Below are 23,970 nucleotides of genomic sequence, written 5' to 3'. Positions count from 1 at the left end.
CAACTCTTTTGGATAAACTGTTGTAACCCACATTGCTTCAGAAATAATTGGAATAATTGGTGCAAATACAGGCCACAGTGTCACAATCCCTTAGGAATATCATAGAGCAAAAACAGCACTGGAAAGACCTTACTGTGAGTGACAGGGTTGCCCGAAACATCAGTGTGTCAATTTTAATTTTAAATATTAGTAATTTTCTTTGCCAAAGGGTTTCAGTTACAAGCTAGAATGAGCTAAAGATTACATGAAAGAAATAATGACAGAAATGGCATCTCAGAGAAATGAATCTGCAATCAGCTCTAGGGTGATAGAGGCTGAGACAGGTCAGACAAACAAGTGCCTCCCTGTGGAGGCACCTCCTGGATGTAGCCAGCAGCAATATCAGGATTTAACCAAAACCTGTGCAATGCATCTAAAGAAAGCAGAATCTAGTCAACCTGTAAGTCTCAGAAAATCCACTGCAGCTGGCTAGTGCATTTGATTACATTCCCTGCTCTCCTGTAAAATTAAAAAATAGTCAAGACTAAACTGAACTGTAAAATACTCTTAGTTCACACTTGTAACTCTACCAAAAGTGTTTCTCGTATTGTGAGTTGTGAGAGACTCACCTGAGGTAGCCATGGAGTAAAAGTGGGCAGAAATGGGTATTTTTAAAAACAAACAGTTATGTACATATGTTTGTGTACTTAGAGAGTTGGTGTGTGACTATGCTTAAACTGTTGATGCTAAAGAGTGCTTACACTGACATTTGCAGCTGAAATAATTGCCAGTTTTGCTGTCACATGTTGGCATTTTAGCGTGAGCCTGAGCGTAGCCCATGCCCGGGGGATTTCATGCTGCTTGTGCAACTCAGTTTTGGCAGCTGAGTGCTGAGGGTGCTTGTGCAATCCCAGGCAGTTCCCTGCACTAAACGCTTCTCTCCCGGCCTTAGGTGGTTCCAGGAGGTGGCAGCAGCGACGTTCACATCTCCTTCACCCCGCTCGTCCTCCCAGAGACGGCGACAGAGGTGCGGTGTGAGGGGCTGCTGCTGGGCTTCATGAGCCTGGACGACAAGGTAAACGTACTGTCACAGCAAGGCTAAAGGTGACTGGGAAATAATTGTTTCCCTTCCTGTAATTTATGTACAGGCTGCTGTGTACCTGGCCAGTCTGTATAAACAGTCCTGTTCCTGCTACCCTGTACATCCTTCCTTAGCCAGGGTTGTTCATCTGTTGCATTTGTCTTTTAGCTTGGAAGCATTCTGGGGTGGGAATGTCACCATCTTCTTGTGTTGTCTGGGGCAGCAGACCCCAGACGAAAGCTCGGGATTTGAAATGCTATCACAACATCAGGTTTTATTGATAACAATAGTTAACAATGGGAATGAGGCTCAGGACTGCTGAGTGCTGTTCCTGGCTCTGCATCCACCTTCCTGTGTGAATTTGGACAGCATATCTCTCCTCTGGGAAACTTCCTCTAAAACAACTGCAAGTGCAACTCACAGGCTGATGTGACGTTTGAGCAGTGTTTTATGAATGGCTCAGCAATTCTCTGATAGGAATTGTTGCAAAGGTACCAGGTGAAATGAATGAATAATAATACAATATTTAATAAAAACAACCCTAATGTTCCTGATTCCTGAGGGAAGAAATGTAGAGTCACAGAATTCTAGAATGGTTTGGAAGGGACCTTAAAGGCCATTTAGTTCTAAAACCCCCTGCCATGGGCAGGGACACCTTCCATTAGACCAGGTTGGTCCACGCCCCATCCAGCCTGGCCTTGAACACTTCCAGGGATGGGGCAATGACAGCTTCTCTGGGCAACGTGTGCTTGTGCCTTGCTGCCCTCAGAGTGAAGAACATCCTAACATCTGATCTAAACCTACCCTGCATCTGTACTACCCACAGCCCTTCAGAGTTCACCTAATGCTTGGCTCTTGCTGTTCCATCATGTCTTACAAACAAGCCAAAATAGGATTCTGCTTGGCAAACAGCCTCTTGGGCTAAAAGTAGCATTTCAAGTTTTAGTGCTATCATTTTATACATAACTTCTGTTTTCATTTTGTTGCCAGCTTGCAAGGAGGGTGCCTAACAAGGTGCATCGTGGACAGGGTTATGAAGGTCCAACGTTACGAGTGGACTTGGAAGGTTTCCTGAGGCATCCTCTGTGAGTACCACCATGCTGATGCCTGGTACCCACAGGGGAGGGGTCAGCCTGGAGACAGGGCTCTGACCAGCTCTGGTTCTTTACCCTCAGGTTAAAAGTAGAGATGGGTCACGACAGAGGAATGGTGTTTTATTCAGTGGCAAGTGATCTCCTTCCTGCTAAGCCTCTGTTAGGAGTAAGTATTTCCCACTCTGATGCATTCGGCTGGTTTGTACTGCTGTGAGAATTCAGAGCTGTGTGCACATGGCTTTGAAAATGCATCTTTATCACCAGCAGCCTCATTTTCTATATTGCACATAACAAGATAGGGAAGAAAAAAAAAGTACTACCAGTACTTATTAGCCAGGAATAAGCAAAGCTGAGTTCAGACAATGCCTATTTTATACAACTTTCTCTTTTTTTCATAGAGGAGTTTGTAAGTAGAAGAGTAAGTTCTGATTTTCAGGACATGAAGGTCCAATAGCAGAATGGGTCACTCCAGTTTCTTTGACCCTTGACATTCAAAGGCTTTTAGACTTTACTACAATATTTTTATTTTGGTTTTTCACTCAAGAAATGTTGAAAAACACAAGTAAAAAAATACTGGGTTGCTTTTGGGGTGAAGTCCTTCAGATCCCCGCTGGTGCTCAGTGCCCAGACCAGCACAAACCTCTCCAGGGAGTTAAAACTGACCAGTTCTGAATCATTTCTCCCCCAGGTTTTGACAGATTCGGTGATGACTCAGAGTTTGAAACTCATCAATTGCACCAAGGTTCCTCTGTACTTCAGGCTCCTTCTGTCTATGCCCTTCAGCGTGTCCAGCGCAGATCCCAAAAAGGGCACCAAAACATCCCACAGCAAGAAGGAGGAAGGAGAACACCAACCACAACATGTACTTTATCCACAGCAAAATATGCTGGTAGGCTCAAAAATAATAATCCTCTGCCAGAATAGAGAGTTTAGTAATTGGTGTGTTAGCGTGGCCCAGATGAACCACAGAAAAACACAACCAGCATAGAAATCTCCCAGCTTCAGGGGAAATAGTTGTAATATTAGCAAATGCTAATTACTGCCATTTTGCCTGCTGTATTGCAAGTAAAGATTATTTTTCTGAAGTGGTGCTGAAGTGCTTTACCCATAAACTCTGACCTGTTGCAAGCTCCTGCAGAAACCCCTTTGGTTTTTGGAGCTCACCTAAATCAATAGCCATATATATGCTGGACATATTAAAAGATTTCCAAACTCCCTCATTTCCTTAATTTAGATGCAGGCAGCGTAAGGAGAGGAAAATTTGATTCGTTTTGGGTGTAGAAATTACCTTAAAGGAAACAAAGTCCTGGAGTAGAGAGTTAGGTAAGGTGCAGATAATGAGTAACAGTTGCATTTTTGAAGTGTGCTTCTCATATTGCTGTTTTCATTCTGACACACATCACAGTTCTCCGTGTGTGGGAAGAAAGAGAACTTATATGTTTAAGACACCTTTGGGAATATTGTATTTGTAACCTCAGGAATTCAGAACCTTTAGCTTTCTAGAGACTGTTTCTCCCCTGTGGTTCAGAGATCAGCTGTTCACCTTTACACTCTGTCTCCGTGTACTGGATTCATAGGAAATAGCTGTGTTTTTTTGCTAATTATAATGCTTTGTTCCAGTGGGAATTTGGCTGCTGGCATGACACCTTTGGGTTCCAGTGGGAAAATGTGTGCCTGGGCCTTTGTGTAATGTTTACTTTGGATTTCCTGCACACAATGTCTTCTTATGTGGTAATCATCTGGATTTCTCTTACCATAGGTGAAAGTGTCATTCCACATAACTCTGGAGTTACTTAGGTATCAACACTTGCCAGATACCCAGCTGCTTCCTGGATCCCAAGTGCTCCAGCTGGAGAACGGAGAGAGAAAGCTGAAGTTTAATCAAAATCTGGTCATTGAGCACAGTAACCACACTGTCCAGGTGAGATCAGAACCTGGGCCCTGGGAAAGGGCTGTTCCAGCAGCATCTCTGACTTGGATTAGGATTTATTTAGCCTTGAACTACAGGCACCTCTGAAGTAAATGGTGTAATCCAGGTAAAGTGAATGGCCATGGGGTTGCTGTGACTCTCAGGTGGACAGAGAGTTTGGGGTCCCACCCTGGTGCTGGTACCCCAGTCCCCTGCACAGTGACGGCCTGGATGACACTGCTCAAAGGGCCACATGCCCAGTCACAGTGTGACTCTGAGACAGGGTCAGGGCTGTCCCAGGGACCAAGCCAGTGCCTGAGTCACCAGGCACTGCCTCCTGCAGCACCCAAGAGCTTCTGGAAAGGCTCCTGAGTCCATCAAATCCCCGCAGTGTGGTCACAGCCCACATGCACTTAAAGACTGATCATCTATAACCCCCACCAAGCCTTTAGCAGGCCCAGGGCACTGCAGGCACTTCTATTTTCTTTTCATACTAAGGATTTCTGAGGACTGACCTGTGCAAGAACAAGCACCATATCTAAGATACAGTCAATTGAATAATAATCTTGAGCAATCTGCACAAACTGAGTGACTCACAGCGGGCCACATACAGTCCTGAGGGACAGCGAGATGCTGTAATGTCTGCAGCTCCACAGAAAATCCTAAAAACAAATGAGAATGTTCACTCCGTGTTACTTCATTAAGACTACAGTGTCTGGTTTGAAAACCTGTCCCAAAACAGTAACACAAGGAACAACTTAATTCACTCAAGGCTGCAGGATGGGAATTAACCATTATGAAAGAACATAGAACAATAACTCTTGATTCAGTGTTTGGGGTTAAGAATGATCCAGTTGGAGCAGGTATTATTAAGGCTCTACAAAAATGCGGTGGATTTTATTCTCCTTTCCCTTCCTTCTGTTTTGCAGCTGGTCCCAGTGACTGCTTATCTCAGTGTTCCAGTCCTGGAGCTCTCTTGCAACACAGTTGATTTCCTGACCTGCTTTGTTGCACAGACCAAGACAGAACATGTCTTCTTGTACAACAGGAGTGGCTGTAGAAGCTACTGGACTGCCTTGCTGGGTATTCTGGTTTTGCAATTGATTTCCTTATTATATAGTTTCATATTCAGTGCTTTTATTAAGGCTGCATGCACTCAGTATAGAGGGAATATGTGATGATGTTGGGTGCAAACATATGTGGTCTGCTTCTTACGAGGGCTTTTCCTCTCCTGTCTTTCCTCTACCTTTTCTGACATCAGTGTGTCACTACTGATTTCCACAGTTGCTCCTCATTTAACCAAAAGATTGACTCCTAGCCCTCACAACTTGTGGATATGGTCTGCTCATTTATAAATCAATCCTGAGGGGCAACAAGGAGCAGCAGCTCCTCATGAGCTCAGTTTGAGCATGTGTCTGCTGCTGTTAACAACAGCTGGGCTCCAGAGGAAAGAAGATCAGGGCTTTATTATTTTAACATGGAGGCCACTGATCACAGCCCTGGATTAGAGGATGAAAACAGAGGCTGAGCACATGCACAGAAACCCTCTGACAGTGTGAGACATGATTTATTAGTTGCCCAGCAAGGAGGTGCATTGCTATGAGTGTTACATGCTGTATATACTTACATAAAGGGTCTTGTATGGCTTTGTTTGATATTTGGCCCTTTCACTGCAGAAGAACAGGAAAGGCCCAACACCCTGGAAGTATTTTCAGTCTTCCCGACTAATGGCATTTTGGAGGCACGTGAAGGGGACGCACCTACCAGAGAGATCTTGCAGATCAGCTTTACTGCAAGGTACAGTTAACAGAACTGAAGTCTTGCTGTTGACAGAGTTGGCATTGTTCAGACTGGGGGGGCTACATGAGAGCTGGAAAGGTACTTTGGACAAAGGCATGGAGTGATGGGACAAGGGGGAATGGATTCAAACTGACAGAGGGCAGGTTTAGATTAGGTATTAGGAAGAAATTCTTCCCTGTGAGGGTGGTGAGGCCCTGGCACAGGTTGCCAGAGAAGTTGTAGATGCCCCACCTCTGGAAGTGTTCAAGGCCAAGTTGGATGGGGATTGGTGTAACCTGGGATAGTGGAAGGTGTCCCTGCCCATGGCAGCAGGGTTGGACCGAGATGAACTTTGAGGTCCCTCCCAAACCATTCTATAAATCTTGGCTGACTTTAATTTCTTTGCTCTAATTAGGGAGATTTAACTCCTGTAAGAAAATTCAGCTTTCATTACAAATTATCTTCTTGGAAGTTATCACATGGTGGCAGGAAGTTTAAGACAAGTCTATCCTAGTGATTTCAATGAGGTCTGAAAACTGCTGACAGGGAAGTTTCAGGAAGCAAACTGTAGATGACTTGAGTTATTGTCATAACTTCCATCTCTCTGGAACATGATCCAGTGATTTCCATCTCTGGAGCTACTGCTCTGTCAATGGAACGAAGCCTTGAGCAGCTGCTCTAAGCTGTCCCTGCTCAGAGCAGCATGGTGGACCAGAGGCTTCCCCAGGCTCCTGACTGCCTAGATTTTTCTGGAATGCTTCTGAATATGCCTGAAGCACTTCATTTTGTCTGACAAATACACTAATCAGCATGTCTGGAAATGCCTGGAAGTACCAGAAAGCAAAGATGTCACTGTGTAGCAGCCAGCTCATCTGTGCAGCTCCAGATGAAGAATTCCCAACACAGCAGAGCACAGGACCAACATGGCATTAGGAAATAATTATATGCAAGGTGTGAGGTGATTTTAATAATTCACCTCCCCAAATCAGTGGTTTTCCTGCAGGGGAATTGTTTTATGAGAAGGAAGAAACAACAGCTGTCTGGCAGAACAGGCGTTTGCCTCAGGCCTTTACAGAACCATCACTTGGACGCAGAGAAGTCCTTCAGAGGAACAGTGTCAGGAATGTTGAGTGGCATTAGCCTTTGGCAAATTATGCTGTGAGACTTAGCACAAAACTACACTTGCTGTAACCTTTTTGATGTTCATTTACAATCTAGACTCTACCGATTGCCCCATGTCTTAGGGGAGTGAGAGAAACTTTTCTGCTTCAAACTTTGCCTGTCACAGGGAGGAGTTTTCACATCAAGGCAGTGCAGGTGTTTGCTCTCAGCAGAGCTTTGTTTCATTTATTTAAATACAATTTTACAAGTAGGAAGATACTCTTCTTACAAACATGAGGTTAATAATCAAATGTCTTCAGGCACAGACTCAACCATTCTTTTCCAACACCCTGTATGTACCTGTGGGGCACGGCCCTGGGAAGTAAGACTGTCACCTGGACTTGACACTAATGTTAAGGACCTGTGATTGTGACTTGGAGCACTCTTAGGACACCATTCTCCCCTTTTTCCTCCACACAGAACTGCACGTTGCTGTAGCTGAACTGTCTTTTTGCTGTGTGCTTTAGGAGTAACATTGACTATGAAGCTCTTGTGACCATTGCTGGAGTGCTAGGAGAGAAGCCTTGCAAGCTGCACCTCAGAGGACGAGGAATGCACAAGAGGAATGATGACAACCTTTAAACAAGACAGTGTGGAACAAATGTCAAGGTAACAGGCTGAATGTAGCTGAGCCTGTATTTTCATATACTTTTGTTCTTTTAATAGGGACTGGAATTTTAGCAGAATGAAAATTTAAGTTAGGAAGAAAAAAATTCTCATGGTACCTTAACCAGTCATAAATTCATCCTGTGCTGTTGCTTTTATTGCTGTGATAAGCTTAGCATTAGCCACAGAACAAGGTTTTAAGTTGCAAAGCAGCTGTGTAAGTCCAGTCAAAGCCCTTTGCATGGCCCAGCACACCTCAAATTACAGCTAAAGACTGTTCCTACCTTAAAGTAGCTTTTGCTTTGCCTCGTTTACTTGTTTGACATTAAAATGGACATTGACACATAATAAAAGCAAGAATTGGTGAACAGGCCAGCACTCCCCAGGTTCTTTTCTCGATGCCTTACATGAAAAGAAGAGCCAGCTTTCCCTGGACTCCTTGGAAAATTACCAACCTGCCTGTTTCATCATGCTTGGGTCTTGAGAACATCCCCTACAGCAACAGAGGGAGGAACCCTTATTCCTCTTCATTCTTTCCCCCCACATGGTTCCCATTTACTCACTTCTTTTTAAATGTTTTTAGTATTATTTTAGCTAAAGGTCACTGAAATTCCCACTTCTGAGCCTGTTAAAGTTTTCCACTCCCCTCACATAAAAGGTTTTTGTCAAAGGCAGTGTGTGTGGGAAGGGGCAGGGATCCACACAGGAGAAGAACAGAAAATGCACGACAGCTCATACAGAGCAACTCAGGTTATACACAGGAACCTCAGTGTGAAAAGACTCTTGAGGATGCTAACGCCTCTTTAACCCCTCTAAATAATTCCATCTTTTGGCTCTAAAATACAGCCTGATTGCTGAGTGAGAGAGGCTACAGCATGGGAATGTGAGATATCAAACAGCTCTAACTCATCATGACCTTCAACTAACAACCATCATAAAAAGGAAACAAATGTATTGCAAGAACCCAATTGTATTATTAAGTGCAAAAACAAGAGTCAGGACAAAGAACTTCTGTTTGTTACAAACTTAAACATTTCTAACACATCAAAGTCAATGAGTACATTTCTTTTTCAAGCCATTAACTCTGAGCTTCAGTGATCTTCCTGTTCAGATCAGAGAGAACAGATAAGGGACACAAGATCTAACACACATTTGTGTTAGTACTGAAGGACTGAGCTGTCACTGATGTTCATGTGGTGCTTGCAGTAAGTGTAATGCTGAACTTTGCTTTATGTTAGGTAAGTAAATAAGATTAAGCACAAGTTTATCCATAGAGTCATGCAAACAGATAATTAGACGTGTTGTAAAAGATGGAATGGCCACTTCCAAATTCCTGGCTTCTAGCAATCCAACAGAACCTTTCTATTCAGGCACTTCCTTGGAGATTACATTCCAGTCCTTCCACTTTCCCCCACTGGAGGCTTCAGAGCAACTCCAACAGCAGCAAGCTACAGCACATCCTCCACTGTAGGGACAATGTCAGACACACACAACTTATGACTTGCATACGACAGACACAGTTGTAAAGGAAATCTGAAGTCTTTGCTTCAAAACAAGCTGTTTTAAACTTCTTGAAAAATGGTTAAATCTTAAAAAAAAAAAAAAAACACCCACCTGGAAAAGCCTTTTCATGTGCACTGATGTTTTCATTTTGAGTGACCCTTTTAGACAATTTGCCATACAAAAATACTGTCCTGTGAACTACTTCTCTTTGATAATATTCACAGAATAAAGAGATCAATTAATTTAAAAATATTAATTCATAATCAGCAGACCAGGGCCTGTAGTTGAACTTCAGCTGAGCTAATTTCTCATGTCTGGAAGCCACGGGCTAGTTTTGCATGTCCCCACCTGCTTAGCAGAGCTGTTCCATTAATTCTACTTCACAATTTCTGCCTAAAATTTGTAAATCTAGTAATGAATCTCACTTGATTTCACAGTGCAAATCATTTGCTATCACTAGGGAAGGCAGAGAATGAGCTGTTGTGTTGTTCTGCCAGTACTGGAGTTACTTCCCCGGGTACTCGAACACAGCTGCAGCACCCATGCCAGTTCCAATGCACATGGACACAACTCCATAGGCTCTGAAACAACAGATGGAATTAGGAAAAAGACAAGCTCAGGTTTACATCATCTGGGAGAAAAATACAAATTAAAAATACAATAAATATGAGCTGCCCACTGCTCTCCTTTGCCAACAAGAGAAACATAGGGAATTCACATTCCAAGCCATCCAAGGGATGGAAAAAGGTGACCCCAAAACTGTGGTGACTCCTGAGCCTGTGTTAGTTACACACACGTAGGTGTTCAGGCCAGCACTGATCCTCAGCACTCACCTCTTCCCTCTGCGCTTCAGCTCGTTGAGCAAAGTGACGACCTGGCGAGCACCAGTACAGCCCAGGGGGTGCCCCAGTGCTATTGCTCCTCCCAGGGGGTTCACCTTCTCCATGGGAATGCCCAGCTTTTCAACACAGTACACAGCCTGGAAAGACACAGGGAATGGTTTCATGCTGATGCTCTCGTCCCCGTTAGTTCTCAGCTCTTCTCCTCCAACTTGGAGGCCTGACTCCAGCTAGACCACCTTTCCCATGGGAAAGGAGTGGAACTGGTTACAAGAGAAGTGAGCTAAAACTATCCACTTCATCTCAAACTGAGCCCATGCACATGCTGACAGACATGTCACAGACTTGAAGAGAATCACAGAATCAGACGGGTTGGAAAAGACCTTCGAGATCAAGTCCAACTCTTGATCCAACACTGCCATGGTTATGAGACCATGGCACTGATGCCACATCCAGTCTCATCTTAAAAACCTCCAGGGATGGTGAATCCACCCTCCCTGGGCAGCCCATTCCAATGTCTGATCACTCTCCCTGTAAAAACTTTCTTCCTAATATCCAACCTAAACCTCCCCTGGCAGAGCTTATGATTGTGCCCTCTTGTCCTACTGCTGGTTCCTGGGAGAAGAGACCAACCCCCACCTGGCTACAGCCTCCTGTCAGGGAGTTGTAGAGAGTGAGGAGGTCTCCTCTGGGCCTCTCCTCCAGGCTGAACAACCCCAGCTCCCTCAGTCTCTCCTCACAGCACTTGTGCTCCAGTCCCTTCCCCAGCCTCATTGCTCTTCTCTGGACCTGCCCCAGCCCCTCAATGTCCTTTCTGAACTGAGGGGCCCAGAGCTGGACACAGCACTTGTGGTGTGCCCTCACCAGTGCTGAGTACAGGGGAAGAATCACTTCCCTGGTCCTGCTGCCACACTGTTCCTGATAAGACACAGTAGTGAAGTTTCCTGCCTCCAAACACCACCTGACAACAAATTACAGCCCTGGTGAAACAGATTTTGCAAGGGTGCAATAGCAAAGATCACCTTCTTATTCAGTGGACTTTTTTTCCTAATATTAAGCTGCTTAAGCTTATTTTTATCTGAAGGAAAAGGAAAATAGTTTGCACATGTTAATAACATTCAGCTAAAGATGTAATATGTGGAACAAGTTCAAATCTTAACCTGAAAATACATTCAGTTGCCAAGCAATGCAGCAACTCAAACAGGATGATCACTCACCTGGCTTGCAAAGGCTTCATTAATTTCATATATATCAATGTCATTCAGAGTCAGACCTATGGGCCAGAAAAGTAAGGAGTTAAAAAGAGATGTTTTTGCCTCATATCAAAGAGAATAATTCACTCACAGCACCTGTTCATGAATTCCAGTTCTTATCCACTAATGACAAAAGAAGGACCTTGGCTCCGCGTGGGGTATCTACACTGGTACATGTGTTTACATGCAGCAGTATCTAAAGACTGCAAAACATCACAGTTCATAGCATTGTGCCAATGAGTCTGCCAAATTTCCTTAGATTAATTGTAATTTCTCTGCAGGGGGATTAAGGATTGAAGGGTGTTTTGAAAGTGAAAGATAAAGCTACAGGTGGGCATGTGACCATAGCCATGGCAGGCAGGTACAACAGTAATCATCAGCTGTAGAAGCTGATTAACCTAATGAGTTTCCTAAGGACACTGGAATGATGCCAAAGCCATAAAGTAAAAAACCCTCAAAAACCAAACACAAACTCCACACCCCCCAATGCTGGTCATGTTAAGAAGTGAACACACTGTGAGTGATTTAGTGTTAACTGTTGTGGAAACTGAACAGTGTTGCAACAGTCAGAGGCAGGACCTCTTTTAAGGTGTGGAATTTAATTTCACTGCTCCTGTGGCCAACAGCTGCTCATGCTTGAATAATGTAATCTTAAATCTCCGCCCAGGGAGTCTGATTTCCCCTTTGCCAAACACTGTGTGAATGACAGGGGGTTCTTACCTGCCTTTTCCACAGCAACAGGGATGGCATAAGCTGGCCCAATGCCCATCACATCAGGTGGGACCCCCACCACAGCGAAGGACCGGAGCACCCCCAGGACTGGGAGTCCCAGCTGAGCTGCCTTCGAGCGTTTTGCCAGGAGAACAGCAGCTGCTCCATCGCTGACCTGGCTGGCATTACCTGTTGGAAAAGACCTGTTAACACCTTTTTTGCCTAAGCAAGTTCTAGAACAAGGCAGGTAAACCAGAGAACCACCACAGATTTAACAGCTGAGCTGACCTGCTGTAGTGCTTCCGTCCTCTTTGAAGGCAGGTTTCAGCTTGGCCAAGCCTTCCAGGGTCGTGGAGGGCCTAATCCCTTCATCTTGGTTCACTGTGATTGTTTTTTGGTTGCCCTGATTATCTGTAACAGTGGTCTTCACTGGAACAATCTCAGTTTTAAACAGTCCCATCTGCTGAGCTTTTGCTGCTCTGGTAAAGAAGAGAGTGAAATGTTAAAATATTTTGGAGGAGAACTGAAATGAAGGAAAACAGTTAGAGAGTGAACTAAGGTGAGACTTGGTACATCCTTGCTGAGTGGCTGTCAAAACAACAGGCAAATTCTTCTTTCCATTCATGGGAAGACAAACTCTTCACCTATACATCAACATTATGGGCACTGTCCCCAGACCTGGGTCACAGGATCACAGATTTCTGAGCAAGATCCCTGTTCTGTTCCCATCAACACCTCTGTGACTGACTGACCACCACCAGCTCCCAACATGAAGCTGTACTTGTCCAGAGGTACAGTCACATCACAAGTGTATGAAAAGAAATGAATCCTGATGTTCAAACATCAATTCTTACTTTTGAGGGTTTAAACAGAGCATGTGGGCTAAGCCTCCACATAATCCCAATGACTTCTGACAAGTTAAGGAATGGCTGAAATTACACTTGTTCCTGGTTTTGTCCTACTAAAGACAAGTTAAGCTTTAGACCACAGACTTTAATTTTCTATCATTTAACTGTAGCCTTTTAACCCAAAACAAGGCAATGCACATTGCATAGTTCAGCGTGACTTTGTAGAATTATTCCAGCCCACGGGCAGAGACACCTTCCACTATCCCAGGTTGCTCCAAGCCCCCTCCACCCTGGCCTTGAACACTTCCAGGGATGGGGCATCCACAGCTGCTCTGGGCAAGACCTTTAGCAGTAAGGGTGCATTGAGGACAGAACCTGGTCCCTGAGACATCAGAATCAGCAGTAGGGAACAGCTGCCATGACCAGATGGATATAAGTAGGCAGAATACAATTAACTAAACTAGAATTAGCTCAGGCCACATAGATTTTATCTTTCCTATCAACAATGTATTTTAAAAGCCTCCAAAGTGGAGCTGATTTACAGGATTTACCTTCCAGAGGTAAATCCTTTAAAGGGAATACAAATTGGAGATCAAAAGCTTGTTTTACCCCCTCATCACTTTACACTTTTACTAATAAAGTTTTCAATGCTCCCAGGTAAGTGAGTTAGAGCAAAGTGCTGAAGGACAGTTCAGTAACTCCACAGACATCCTGAGACCAAGGCCAGAAAGTCACCCCCTGCCTCACGTGAGCGTGAGGATCACATTCACATACCCTTTTGGTTATCAGTCCCACGTCAGTGAGAAAGGCTGGCATGCCAAGTTCCCTGAGCAGCAGGGCCAGAATTTAAAGGTTAACTGCCCTGTGCAGTGGCTTCCTGTGTTAGATAAATAATTGGACCGGGGCGATGCTTAAACAGAGCTCTGAGAGCGAGTTTAACTCTTTGATGGCAGCAGCTTTACCACATCACCTGCCACTGCTCTGCCAGTACAGCCCCACAGATCCCAGGGTCAGTTGACTTTGGCAGTGATTTAATCCAAGAGGAAGGTTATCAGAGGTAGGATTGGACTCAGAGCCAAACACCTGCAGCAAGGACAAGCCACTCTTCTCACAAGCTCAGCAGTTCCCTACAAACAGCTGTGCTCAACTATTCCCTCTTGGGAAAGGTTCCTTCTGCTGCTGCTCCCACATTCAGGTTCCAGTGATCCTGAGCCAAAGCCACTGTGAAAATACCACACCACTGACTCGTTCCAGAAACCTCACCGAGGTTGTATCATAGAAACATGGAATGGTTTGGATCGGAAGGAACCTTAGAAATCATCCAGTTCCAACCCCTCAGCCATAGGCATGTGCTGAAAAACACAGGGGCACTCACTGCCCAGGGTTCATGTGCCTGGTGATACTTGTGCAGGGTCAGTCACACCATCCCCAGGACAGCTCTGGGTTCAGTTTTCCTCATCACACACAACCCTGGACACGCACTGATCTTGGGTCAGACAATCTCAAGCTTCCTTACTCACTATTAAGGATTGGAAGGCAACAAGAAGGCTGCACTTGATCTCTCTTGGGAAATAGCGGATTGTTTTCTAGCTGTATTTATCCCTTAACTAAAAGGTTAAAAAAACCCAACAAAACCGGCATTTACTTCTGCTGGGAAGCCAAGGCAAAGGCATCTTGCTTCTTCCGGGAAACCCCGAACTTCTCTGCCACATTTTCTGAGGTTATTCTGGGGAAAACAACATCGCAGAGTTAATACAAGGACACATCTAATGGAGGTGCAGTTGGCTTCTACTGAGACAACACAAGGTACAAGGACTGGCTTTAGTGTCAAAGCCAACTGCTGCCTTCTCAACCAAGAACTGCTGGCAGAAACAAATCCTGAATCAAATCTAGGACCAAAACAAGGTTCAAATCCATTCTTCTTGCTCATCAAGCCATTGAGCTTAAGACAAGGAAATCTTTCCTCAGAGTTGCAGATCTTCATAGAATGGCCTGGGTTGGAAGATCATTTAGTTCCAACCCCCTTGCCATGGGCAGGGACACCTTCCACGAGACCAGGTTGCTCAGAGCCCCGTCCAACCTGGCCTTGAACACTTCCAGGGATGGGGCAGCCACAGCTTCTCTGGGCAACCTGTGCCAGGGCCTCAGAATAAAAAATTTTTTTCTAGTATGTAATCTCAACTTGCTCTCTTTTCAGGTAGAAGCTAATACCCTTTATCCTATCACTCTATTCTCCTGTAAACAGTCCCTCTCCATCTTCCTTGGACGCTCTCTTCAGGCACTGGAAGGCCACAATTAGGTCACCCTGAGGCCTTCTCTTCCCCAGGCTGAACAATCCCAGTTCTCTCAGCCTTTCTTCCCCCATTTCACATCATTAATTTTCCACCACTGCCAAAGAGGATGCTGATAAACACAGCTCCAAGCTCCCTGAATTCAGATGGATTTGAAACTACAGCCACTGAGGAGACAGAGCATCTAGGAAACCCTTAAGCTGTGGGAAGGGGAAACACTTACCCCATAGGAATAAGGCAGTCTCGAGCTTTGCTGTTGTCCATCATGCTGGAACTGATATCACCAGGATTATTTGCACTTCTGAGGGACATTGTTTCCACACTAAACACAGGAAAAATTTGAATTGCTTCATTAAGACTGATCAAAACTCAGTATCCTGACAACAGGCTTTCCTATTATCCCACAGAAACACAGACTGCTAATTAAGAACTGGCTGAGGCAGAAGCTCTTTAATCATCAATATACGAATTATCATGAAATGAAAACAGATTGCAAGGTTCAATTGGTCCTTGTTTCACTAGAACAGGATACCAATGTCAGCAGTTAATTTCTCGTGTTTCCACAGCTAGGAAGGAATTGCTAATGATTCTGGCACTTTTATCCTCAAACATAATGAGAAACCCAAGGTTCAAGGGCTGGATTTTCCAGTGAGATTGTCAACAGCCATAAACATGCCACTTAAGAGCTTAAGAACAGATTGGCAGTGGAATAAGAGAAGTATTAAGCAAACCATGACAAAGAGCTTTCAGTGAGTTGCATCATTTATATTTTGCAATACAAAGAATTTAAGACACGGATCCCAGAGGCTGCAATCTTTGACCTACAAATGAATTAACACACTGAAGTACTCAAATTTACTGCAGAAATACACTGCCATTACTTAAGACTGGTGAGCTTTTGCAAAGTCAGTCCAGATTATGAAGCCTACGATGGGAAAAGGGTTTGAATTATACTCTGCACCACACAAATACACTCATCAAGAATAAATAACACATACACTCTTCCTGGAAAATGAAAAACCAGCAGAAAATAAGGTCTTCCCCCCAAGCAGCTTACAGTAAGTGCTATGAGCAATTTAAACCAGCTCTAAGGACACTGCATTACTTGACTTCAGCTGCAATTTCTTGAAACAATTGTTTCAAAGTGAAGCTGTGAAAAGCATCATGTGTTCAAGCACAGGCACTGCCCATGAACACCGGGTACTCTGCCCACAGCAGAGGAGCACATGTGTCCTGCTGAGCTCTTTATTTTGCAGCAACCTAAGAAGGGAAGAGTGTTCTCAACCTCTGATCTTGCTCAATGTGTATGTGCAGGTGCAGGTGCTGAGAAGTTGTAAATATAAACCTTTTCCTAAGGACTGATGGATAACTGTGTGCAGTAATAATTCAAAAAAAGACTTAAAATCACCAAGGTAAAGAAAAAGAAAAACTCAGTATTTTACCCTCAGGATTACTGAACACTTTTTCACTTGTTCTTCTAAAGTGAATGTGTATGTGGTCACTAGTATTTCTCCAAAACCAACCTAACATTTACATAATCCTCTAAAAAATAAACACTTCTTATGATTTTAGGACTGAAGCAGAGAACAGGCTTTTCATCCACACAGAACAGCTCCTGTAAATCTGCAGAGCACTTATTAGCACGGGTAGGACATTAATTTCTTTTCCAAGACAGCTGCTGGTCTTCCAAGACGATAGTTAGGTGGAGATTAGTTAAAAAGCTAATTTTGGGCAGGCTATAGCAGAGGGACAGAGTGTTATCTTCAGGAAGCCTAAGCAAGTACCGTGAAAAGACTTCCTTACCCACAGGCCAAGCCAATGTCATACGATCCATTTCGGATGCCACCTGTAACAGCAGTGCACAAACATTCTTACTGTCATCAGGAGCAAAAGCATTTCCATCCCAGCTCTGGTTTCCAAACCCCTGAGGCATCTGGCAAAGCCAAATGGGCATTCCCTCATCCTCCTGCCTGCCAGAGCAAGAGCCAGGCCAAGGAGCTGATGGGGCTGAGGACTGACCATGACCTGACATGAGGCCAGAGAGGACTGGAGGGACCCTTCTGGAAGCTGCCTGATATGGAGGTGATGGTAGAACTTATACCCAGAAAACCAAGTTACTTCTCTAGGGATAAACTCAGCCAGTCAAGGTTATAAAAATATTCAACTAACACCACACTGAAAATTCCCAGCTGCGCAAGACATTGTCACTGTTCTCACTGCTCAGAGAGACTGGAGGACAGGAGGAATGAGCACTTGGGGTGGGGCAGGCATGGACTCCGATCCCAGTGCCCACAACACCTACCAGCTATATTGATAATGGCCTGGAGACCTGAGGAGCACTGCCGGTTCACACTGGAGCACGGAACTGTCTCTGGAATACCACTGGAAAACAAGACAGCATTGGCAAAGACTCAGTGATGAAAACCACCAACAACCCAAAGCTCTAAAGGGAGCGTTAAACCACCTGATTAAACTTTAACCCTCAAGTTTCCAAACCGACCCCTTTATACATTTGTTGACCTATTTGGTCCTGCACCAAGGGAAAGCAAAGTTCAAAGATAACTTCCACACTTGATTGGCAAGTGGCTCTGAGTGCTGTTTCCCCATGAGTCTGTCTTCAGAAGGTCCTGTTTGAGCAGAACTCTCTCCTGGGCCTAGATCTCAAGCTCTGATCTGGGCCAGAAACCCTGAAAAGCTTTGCAATATTCCTAATTATTGGTGGGCTGTTCCAGCACCTGTCCAAAGTGGTGCTAATGCACTGACTGACAGAAGCAAACAACAGCAACAGACAGTGACTGAAATATTTGGAATCTGGGATCCAGCTCAGTATTAGCCATTGACCACCAACACTGGACAATGACAGAAAGATCTGAGCCCACTCCATGGTTTTGGGATCAGGCATAGCAGAGAGAAGCAAAGCCTCCCAGTCTGGAGAAGCACCAGGTGCAGCTGGGAGCCCACAAAACAAGATCTCCCATTCAGAGGCAGCACAAACAGATTAAACAGCCTCACCTCTGCCTCCCCAACCCTTTGCCATCACTGTTCTCCAAACACTCGACCAAAGTCTAGTTTCTAGGCAAAAGGTGGACTGGTGTAATTCCTGGGAGTGCATGAGCCCCACCACACCTCCAATCCCTACTCTGCAGCCAAGGCCTGGGGAGCAGAGGGAGAACCTCAGCCTGGTTGGGAGTTTACCTCAGAAACTGTGCAACTCTTGCAATCAAGGCACCAGCTCCAGGCTGCAGCACATTCCCTGAGTGCAAAGATACAATTCCAGTCAATGGGTTACATTCCCCTTGCAGGCATCAAAGGGATGTTCCCATCACCCCAGCTCAGCACCACTCAGCACCCAGATCCCCCTACCACGGACAGGACAGGCGTGAAATAGGAACACTGCCTTCCTAAACCCAGCGCTGCACACTAACCCCTCCCAACCCCATGAGTATCCCACGGGACACCAGGAGCAGCGTGTCCCACAGAGCCACCCGGACCAGGAGGTTCTCACTCACCCACACAGATGTCTCCCAGGGCCTCAGGACGGAGGTTGACATCCTGGAGGACAGCTGTCATCACAGCAGCCAGCAGCTCGTCGGGTGTCGTGTCCTGAGAGCACAGGGGATCAGTGCCACCAGCAAACACCAGTCACAGCCCTGCCACCAGTTCACCCCCAGACCACTCCAGAGGGCTAAGGCAGCTTTACTCTTCTTCTCAGCTTACACTGGTTGTTGTTTTCCTGCTGCAACAGAGTTACTCTGTCTTCACCCCAAGTGTCTTTCAAGCAATTGAACATACACACTGCTTTCTCTCCTGACCTCCGTTTTTATAGGAACACACTGTATTGGGCCTTCAAAATCAAACAACTACAGTGAGTTATGTGACAAGATTCAGCAAACTGAGCCCCTCGAGTAATTTTGTGAAAGAATTTATTTTGTGGCCCCTCAGCTGGTGGGAAGCACGGCCGGCATGACGAGACCCGTTCTGAAGGATGACAACGCGCATCCTTCAGGGCCATCCTGGCGCTACGTTCTCGCTGAGGGCTCTGTGGCCGCGGGTTCCAGAAGGGTGGCAGGTCCGAGGAGGTGAAGGCCACGCTGCTTTTCCAAGGCGATGCTCCGCGTGCCAGGGCAGGTGACAGCGGAGACTGTGGCTGGTCCCAGGAGACCCCTCGGGACACTGCCCCGCTATTCTGGGGGACGCCACAGGCCCTGCCACACCTGGACCACCCACCCCGAGCATTAAAACCATCGCAAAACGTTCTTTTTTTTACACTTTTTCAGAGTAGAGCAGCTCCTGGGCGGCAGCTGGGCGTCCAGCACCCAGGTACGCGAGGAAGGGGATCCCAGCACCTGTGAGGGGCAGGCGGGGGGGTGGCAGGCGGGCAGGACCCTCCCATCCGTACCTTGAAGCCGCCGCGCTTGGCGCGGCCGATGGCGGTCCTGCGGCCGTGCACCACCACCACGTCGTCGGGGCTGGCGGCCCGCGGGGGGCCCCCGGCACAGGGCACAGCCCTCGGGGCGGCCGCGGGGCTCGGGGCGGCCCCAGAGAGGTGCCCCAGCACCAGCTGCGCCCGCCGCGCCGCCACCGCCGCCGCCATCTTGTCACTGACGGCGGACATCTGCATGGCCCCACCCCCTCATTTACGTGCAGGCTCCCGGCATGGTCACAGCCCTCTTCATTTGCATAACACCGCCCCCTCATTTACATACTATCATCTCTATTGTTATTGCCCTCCTCATTTGCATGCGGCGCACCTCATTTACATACTGGGGCGGTGTTAGTCACAGTCCCTCCTCATTTGCATGGCCCCGCCCCCCGGTGTAACCCGCGCTCCGCCCCCGAACGGCCAAGCCGAGCCCAGCGAACCCACAAGGCCGAGCTTAAATTTAAATAGGTGTTGGGGTAAATAGGGAAATTTGAAGTAAAGGAATCGGGTTGATAAAGAAAAAATAAACAAAATAATAAAAATTAAAAGGCGGGAAAAAGGGGGGAAAAAAGGGAAAAAAAATGAAAAAAGGAGTAAAGATATGAAAAAAGAAAATAAGGAGAAAAAAGGAAAAAGAAAAAAAGGAGTAAAGATAAGAAAAAAGGAGAAAAAAGAAAATAGGAAAAAGCGGGAGAAAAGGAGAAAAAAAGGGGGGGAAAGCAGAAATAAAGGAGAAAAAAGAAAAAAGGGAAAAAGGAAAAAAATGAAAAAGGGAAAAAAGGAGAAAGGATAAAAAAGAAAAAAGATGGGAAAAAATATAGGAAAAAGCAGGAAAAAAAGGATGAAAAGGAAAAAAGAAAAAAGCAGGAGAGAAGGAAAAAAGGAGAAAAAAGGAGAAAAAAGGAGAAAAAAGGAGAAAAAAGGAGAAAAAAGGAGAAAAAAGGAGAAAAAAGGAGAAAAAGAGGGGGGAAGAGGGGGAATGAAGAAGAAATAGAAATAAAGAAAAAATAAAATTTTGAAATAAAAATAAACAAAAATTAAATTTAAAATTATAAAAGCCTATGTGTTTGGAATACAAGGTGGGATGTCAGGACAAAGGGACACGCAGAGCCAGCGGGTCAGAGAACTGCACAGATCCATTAGTTCCAGAGAACCCTGGGAATCGTCATCTCCTTGTCACCCTCCGGCCCCGCTGCTGCCCTGGGATGGTCAAACCAGGTGTCCTTTGTGCCCCTGCCCTGCTGGGAAGGGGCTGTACTGGTGAGCAGGGGACAGGCAATGGAAATGTAGGATTGTGGAATCATTAAGGTTGGAAAAGACCTTCAAGATCATCGAGTCCAACCATGTTCAACACTAAACCATGTCCCCAAGTGTCACACCCACACGCTTTTTGAACACTTCCAGTAATGTTGATTCCACCACTTTCCTGGGCAGCCTGTTCCAATATCCCACTCCAGCCTCCTTCCCAAGGGGAATTAATTTCTCCATGGATACCCGGGGATGCAGCTCACAGGGGAAGCCGCAGGGCCTGCTACAGGCAAAGTAAAATAAAACCAAACCAAACCAAACCAACAGAAAATGACTTTACATGGCAGGATATTCCATTCGCTTTTCCTGGTTCCATTCTGTACATCAGAACACTGCAAGGGTTTTACAAACCAGAGAGGCAAAGGCACCTGAGGAGTGTCTCAAACACACACACGTGCACACACACACACACACATCCCCACGAGCCACATCCATCCACGGGATGTTTGGGTGGTTTGAGGGCCCTGGGAGCGTTTTGGGCTTGAGAGCCTTTTGCTCTCAAGGCTTTGGAGAGAAGGAAAACACCCACCCACCACTGAAGGACTGAGAAAACCCAAACCAAACAGATTCAATGAAAGAGAAGAAAACAGCTTAAAAATGGTTTTGATTTTTTTTTTTTAAAACTTTGGTGAACACGTACTTTGTTGCTCTCTTCTGCCAAGCCCCTTCCCAGCCAACGTTGATTTTTTTTTTCCCTTGTATCTGTTTCCAGCCATCCCATATTACTGATCAGACTGATGGGTTTGGTCCTGTTCACAGAATAAAGTCCTTCATTCCCCCTTGGCAAGGGGTGACTTTACCCCCTCAAGGAAAGCTGTCCATCACTGCCATGGTCGACTGGCACAAACCCCCAGTGCTGCTCCACCACTGCCCCCCAGCTTCCCCGGATCCCAGCCTAGGCAATAACCAGCCTCTGCAGCTTTCAGGCAAACTTAGAGGGAATTATTTTAGCTATTTCTTTTAATTTGCCCTAACACTCACAGAGTTTCATTATTTTAAAACTGAAATAACCCTTAGAATCATGAAATCATCGAATGTTTGGGGCTGGAAGGGATCTTAAAGGTCATCTCATTCCAAGCGCCCTGCCACGGGCAGGAACACCTTCCACTAGACCAGGTTGCTCCAAGCCCCGTCCAAACTGGCCTTGAATATTTCCAGAGAAGGGTCACCCACAGCTTCTTTGGGCAACCTCTTAAATTTTGCTTCTCTTTTCAGAGTTAAGGATGCAGAAACACTCCCACTGCCACACCAGCACCGCAAAGCCTTGATCTCCATGCGGAAGAATTCAAGGATGTATTCACACAAACAACCAATTTCTCACTTTCCTCTTAAGTCTAAGCAACACTTTTCATTTTCAATGAACGCCAGAGTTAAAATAAACCTGTGTCTGGCGCTGGCCTGAGGATGGAACCTCCCAATACCTTCTTATTTAACCCTTTGCTGAGCCAGGTGGAACTAGCTAACTCTGCAGGGAAGGGGGAGGTGGGTTGGAGCAACTAATTTATCCAAAAAAACCAAGATCTGATTAATTATTTAATTACCTTCCAGGGATTCTGTGCGTGCTCCTTGCCAAGGTTTTCCAGTAGGGACAGAGGCCACTGCTGGAAAACTCTGACCAGTTTTCCAGCTGGTCAGAGGCCACAGCCCAGCTCTGCTTTCAACTGGCCCATTTTCTCCTACAACTTTAAATCTACTGTGGGAAGAAATCTCCTTCCAGCTCCCCTCGACCACCACAGATCCACTCCCCTGGTCTGAGGCTCCATGATCCTGCAGCTGCTCCCTTGGGCACCACAAGGGAGATGACATCCCCCTTCCCTGTACCTGGGGATGGTCCCACAAGGCATGGAGGAGAAGGCACCCAGATCCACAGGCACTGGTCCTCTCTGCCTAATTTTAGGCACTCGCTTGGCTTTTACAAAGACCCCCTGGGCTCTTCCTACAGCTTCACTTCCAAAACACATTGGCATCCTCCCAGCCCCAGCACAGCAGCATGGGCATGGATTAGCAGAGCTGTGGCTAAGCAGAGCCATCCTTGCTGAGATTCTCTTCAGCTCCCACCGGAATCCTGATGGTTCCCAACGTGATCTGGCTGGTGCTGAGCCCTGCCAGCATCAACAGCATTTAAACACCATTGTCATTTAAACAGCCCTCAGCCCGTGGCAGGGGTCCCGGGCATCCGTCCGTGGGTGTACCCAGCAGAGACCTCCTGCACCCCGAGAAGACCCCTTTCTTCCCAGACTCACACACACACACACACAGACACGCACACATACACACACACAAACGCAAAGTCAACACGGCTGCTGCATCATCACACCCGACTCCGAGTCGAGCATCACTCCTTGATTGTAACCGCGTAAGGCACAGGACAGATTGAAACGCCGCCCCCCGGAGCCGCCGGCTGGTCCCACGAGCTCCAGCGGGGTCGGTCCCCTTGGGAACGGGGACACCCGGGTCCCCCCGACTCTGCGGTCTGAGGATCATCTCCTCCGGCTCGGCTGAAGGCCCTGTCTCTGTTCCTCTGCGAAAGGCAGTGATGGCCACTGAGCATCCGATTCCTCCCCCGGTCCTGAGGGTGCTGCCAGCACCGCCGTCATGCTGGGGGGACAGACCCCATGTGCTGCACTTCCCCCAAGAGATCAGTTACACGATGAGGGGGGACGACCCCGGTACCGCTGGCGGCGAGGAGGTTACGTGGTCCCAGGCCAGCACCCGCACAGTCCGGGAAATCCCTCGCTCCGAATTCCCGGCGCCAACAGTCCCGAACGCAGCTTGAAAATCCAACAGCGCGGCGGGTGCCGAGGCAGCGACGAGCGAGAAGGGACCTGCGGAGGCCACTGCCAGGACAGCCCCGGGCAGGGGTCTGACCGCGGGTCCAGCGGCCACCTCCGTCCCGCCGGCGCTTCCCAACCCCGCTGCCGGGGGCTCAGAGCCCGCAGTTGACAAAGGGGTGTCTCAGCAGGTCCTCGGCCGTCGGCCTCCGCTTCTCCTCCACAAAGATCTGCTTGAGGAAGTTTCGGCAGCAGCTGGAGACGCTGTCGGGGAGCTGGGGGTTGGTCGGCTGGGTGGCGATCTTGAAAATAGCCGCCATGGCCTCGAACTCTGCCCACGGCGGCTTCTCCGTTAACATCTCCACCACGGTGCAGGCCACGCTCCTGCAACAGTGCCAAGCACAGGGGTGAGGC

The 23,970-nt window shown here is 46.7% G+C and overlaps 3 protein-coding genes across 8 annotated transcripts in view; 1 reads left to right on the top strand and 2 right to left on the bottom strand.

Annotated features, from left to right (window-relative positions):
- Positions 1–7,977, top strand: part of DLEC1 (DLEC1 cilia and flagella associated protein) — a 34,750-nt gene extending 26,773 nt beyond the window's left edge. For all 3 annotated transcript variants that reach the window (XM_064639108.1, XM_064639107.1, XM_064639116.1), the window contains exons 31-38: positions 932–1,054; positions 2,051–2,145; positions 2,236–2,320; positions 2,843–3,043; positions 3,914–4,075; positions 4,993–5,146; positions 5,740–5,860; positions 7,471–7,977. In XM_064639108.1, coding sequence (XP_064495178.1) covers positions 932–1,054; positions 2,051–2,145; positions 2,236–2,320; positions 2,843–3,043; positions 3,914–4,075; positions 4,993–5,146; positions 5,740–5,860; positions 7,471–7,585 — 1,056 coding nt within the window. In that variant the 3' untranslated portion in view covers positions 7,586–7,977. The remainder of the gene's footprint in view (positions 1–931; positions 1,055–2,050; positions 2,146–2,235; positions 2,321–2,842; positions 3,044–3,913; positions 4,076–4,992; positions 5,147–5,739; positions 5,861–7,470) is intronic.
- A 584-nt stretch (positions 7,978–8,561) lies between these two features.
- ACAA1 (acetyl-CoA acyltransferase 1) lies at positions 8,562–19,690 on the bottom strand. The gene is made up of 12 exons (XM_064639155.1): positions 19,454–19,690; positions 18,564–18,657; positions 18,250–18,307; positions 17,357–17,436; positions 16,858–16,900; positions 15,278–15,376; positions 14,409–14,489; positions 12,204–12,394; positions 11,925–12,104; positions 11,169–11,224; positions 9,946–10,091; positions 8,562–9,693 (listed from the first exon to the last, which is right to left on the bottom strand). Exons 1-12 carry the CDS (start codon positions 19,673–19,675, stop codon positions 9,618–9,620), a joined length of 1,326 nt encoding a protein of 441 aa, XP_064495225.1. The 5' UTR covers positions 19,676–19,690; the 3' UTR covers positions 8,562–9,617.
- Positions 19,691–21,046: 1,356 nt separating this feature from the next.
- LOC135404395 (mitogen-activated protein kinase kinase kinase 3-like) overlaps positions 21,047–23,970 on the bottom strand; it is an 85,374-nt gene continuing 82,450 nt past the window's right edge. For all 4 annotated transcript variants that reach the window (XM_064639123.1, XM_064639142.1, XM_064639135.1 and 1 more), the window contains exon 17: positions 21,047–23,940. In XM_064639123.1, coding sequence (XP_064495193.1) covers positions 23,712–23,940 — 229 coding nt within the window. In that variant the 3' untranslated portion in view covers positions 21,047–23,711. The remainder of the gene's footprint in view (positions 23,941–23,970) is intronic.

This window comes from Pseudopipra pipra, chromosome 1, assembly GCF_036250125.1.
Source record: "Pseudopipra pipra isolate bDixPip1 chromosome 1, bDixPip1.hap1, whole genome shotgun sequence".
In the NCBI taxonomy this organism is placed as follows: Eukaryota; Metazoa; Chordata; class Aves; order Passeriformes; family Pipridae; genus Pseudopipra; species Pseudopipra pipra.
The sequence above is the reverse complement of the archived record's forward strand: the minus strand, read 5'-3'. Positions and strand labels throughout refer to the sequence as shown.

Excerpts from the sequence above, each read along its gene's own strand:
- ACAA1 (XM_064639155.1), bottom strand. The coding sequence starts at position 19,675 with ATGCAGATGTCCGCCGTCAGTGACAAGATGGCGGCGGCGGTGGCGGCG. Across the intron at positions 17,437-18,249 it reads AGAGTTGCACAGTTTCTGAG|TGGTATTCCAGAGACAGTTC; the intron begins GTAAACTCCCAA and ends CTTGTTTTCCAG. Across the intron at positions 14,490-15,277 it reads GACTGCCTTATTCCTATGGG|AATAACCTCAGAAAATGTGG; the intron begins GTAAGTGTTTCC and ends TGTTTTCCCCAG.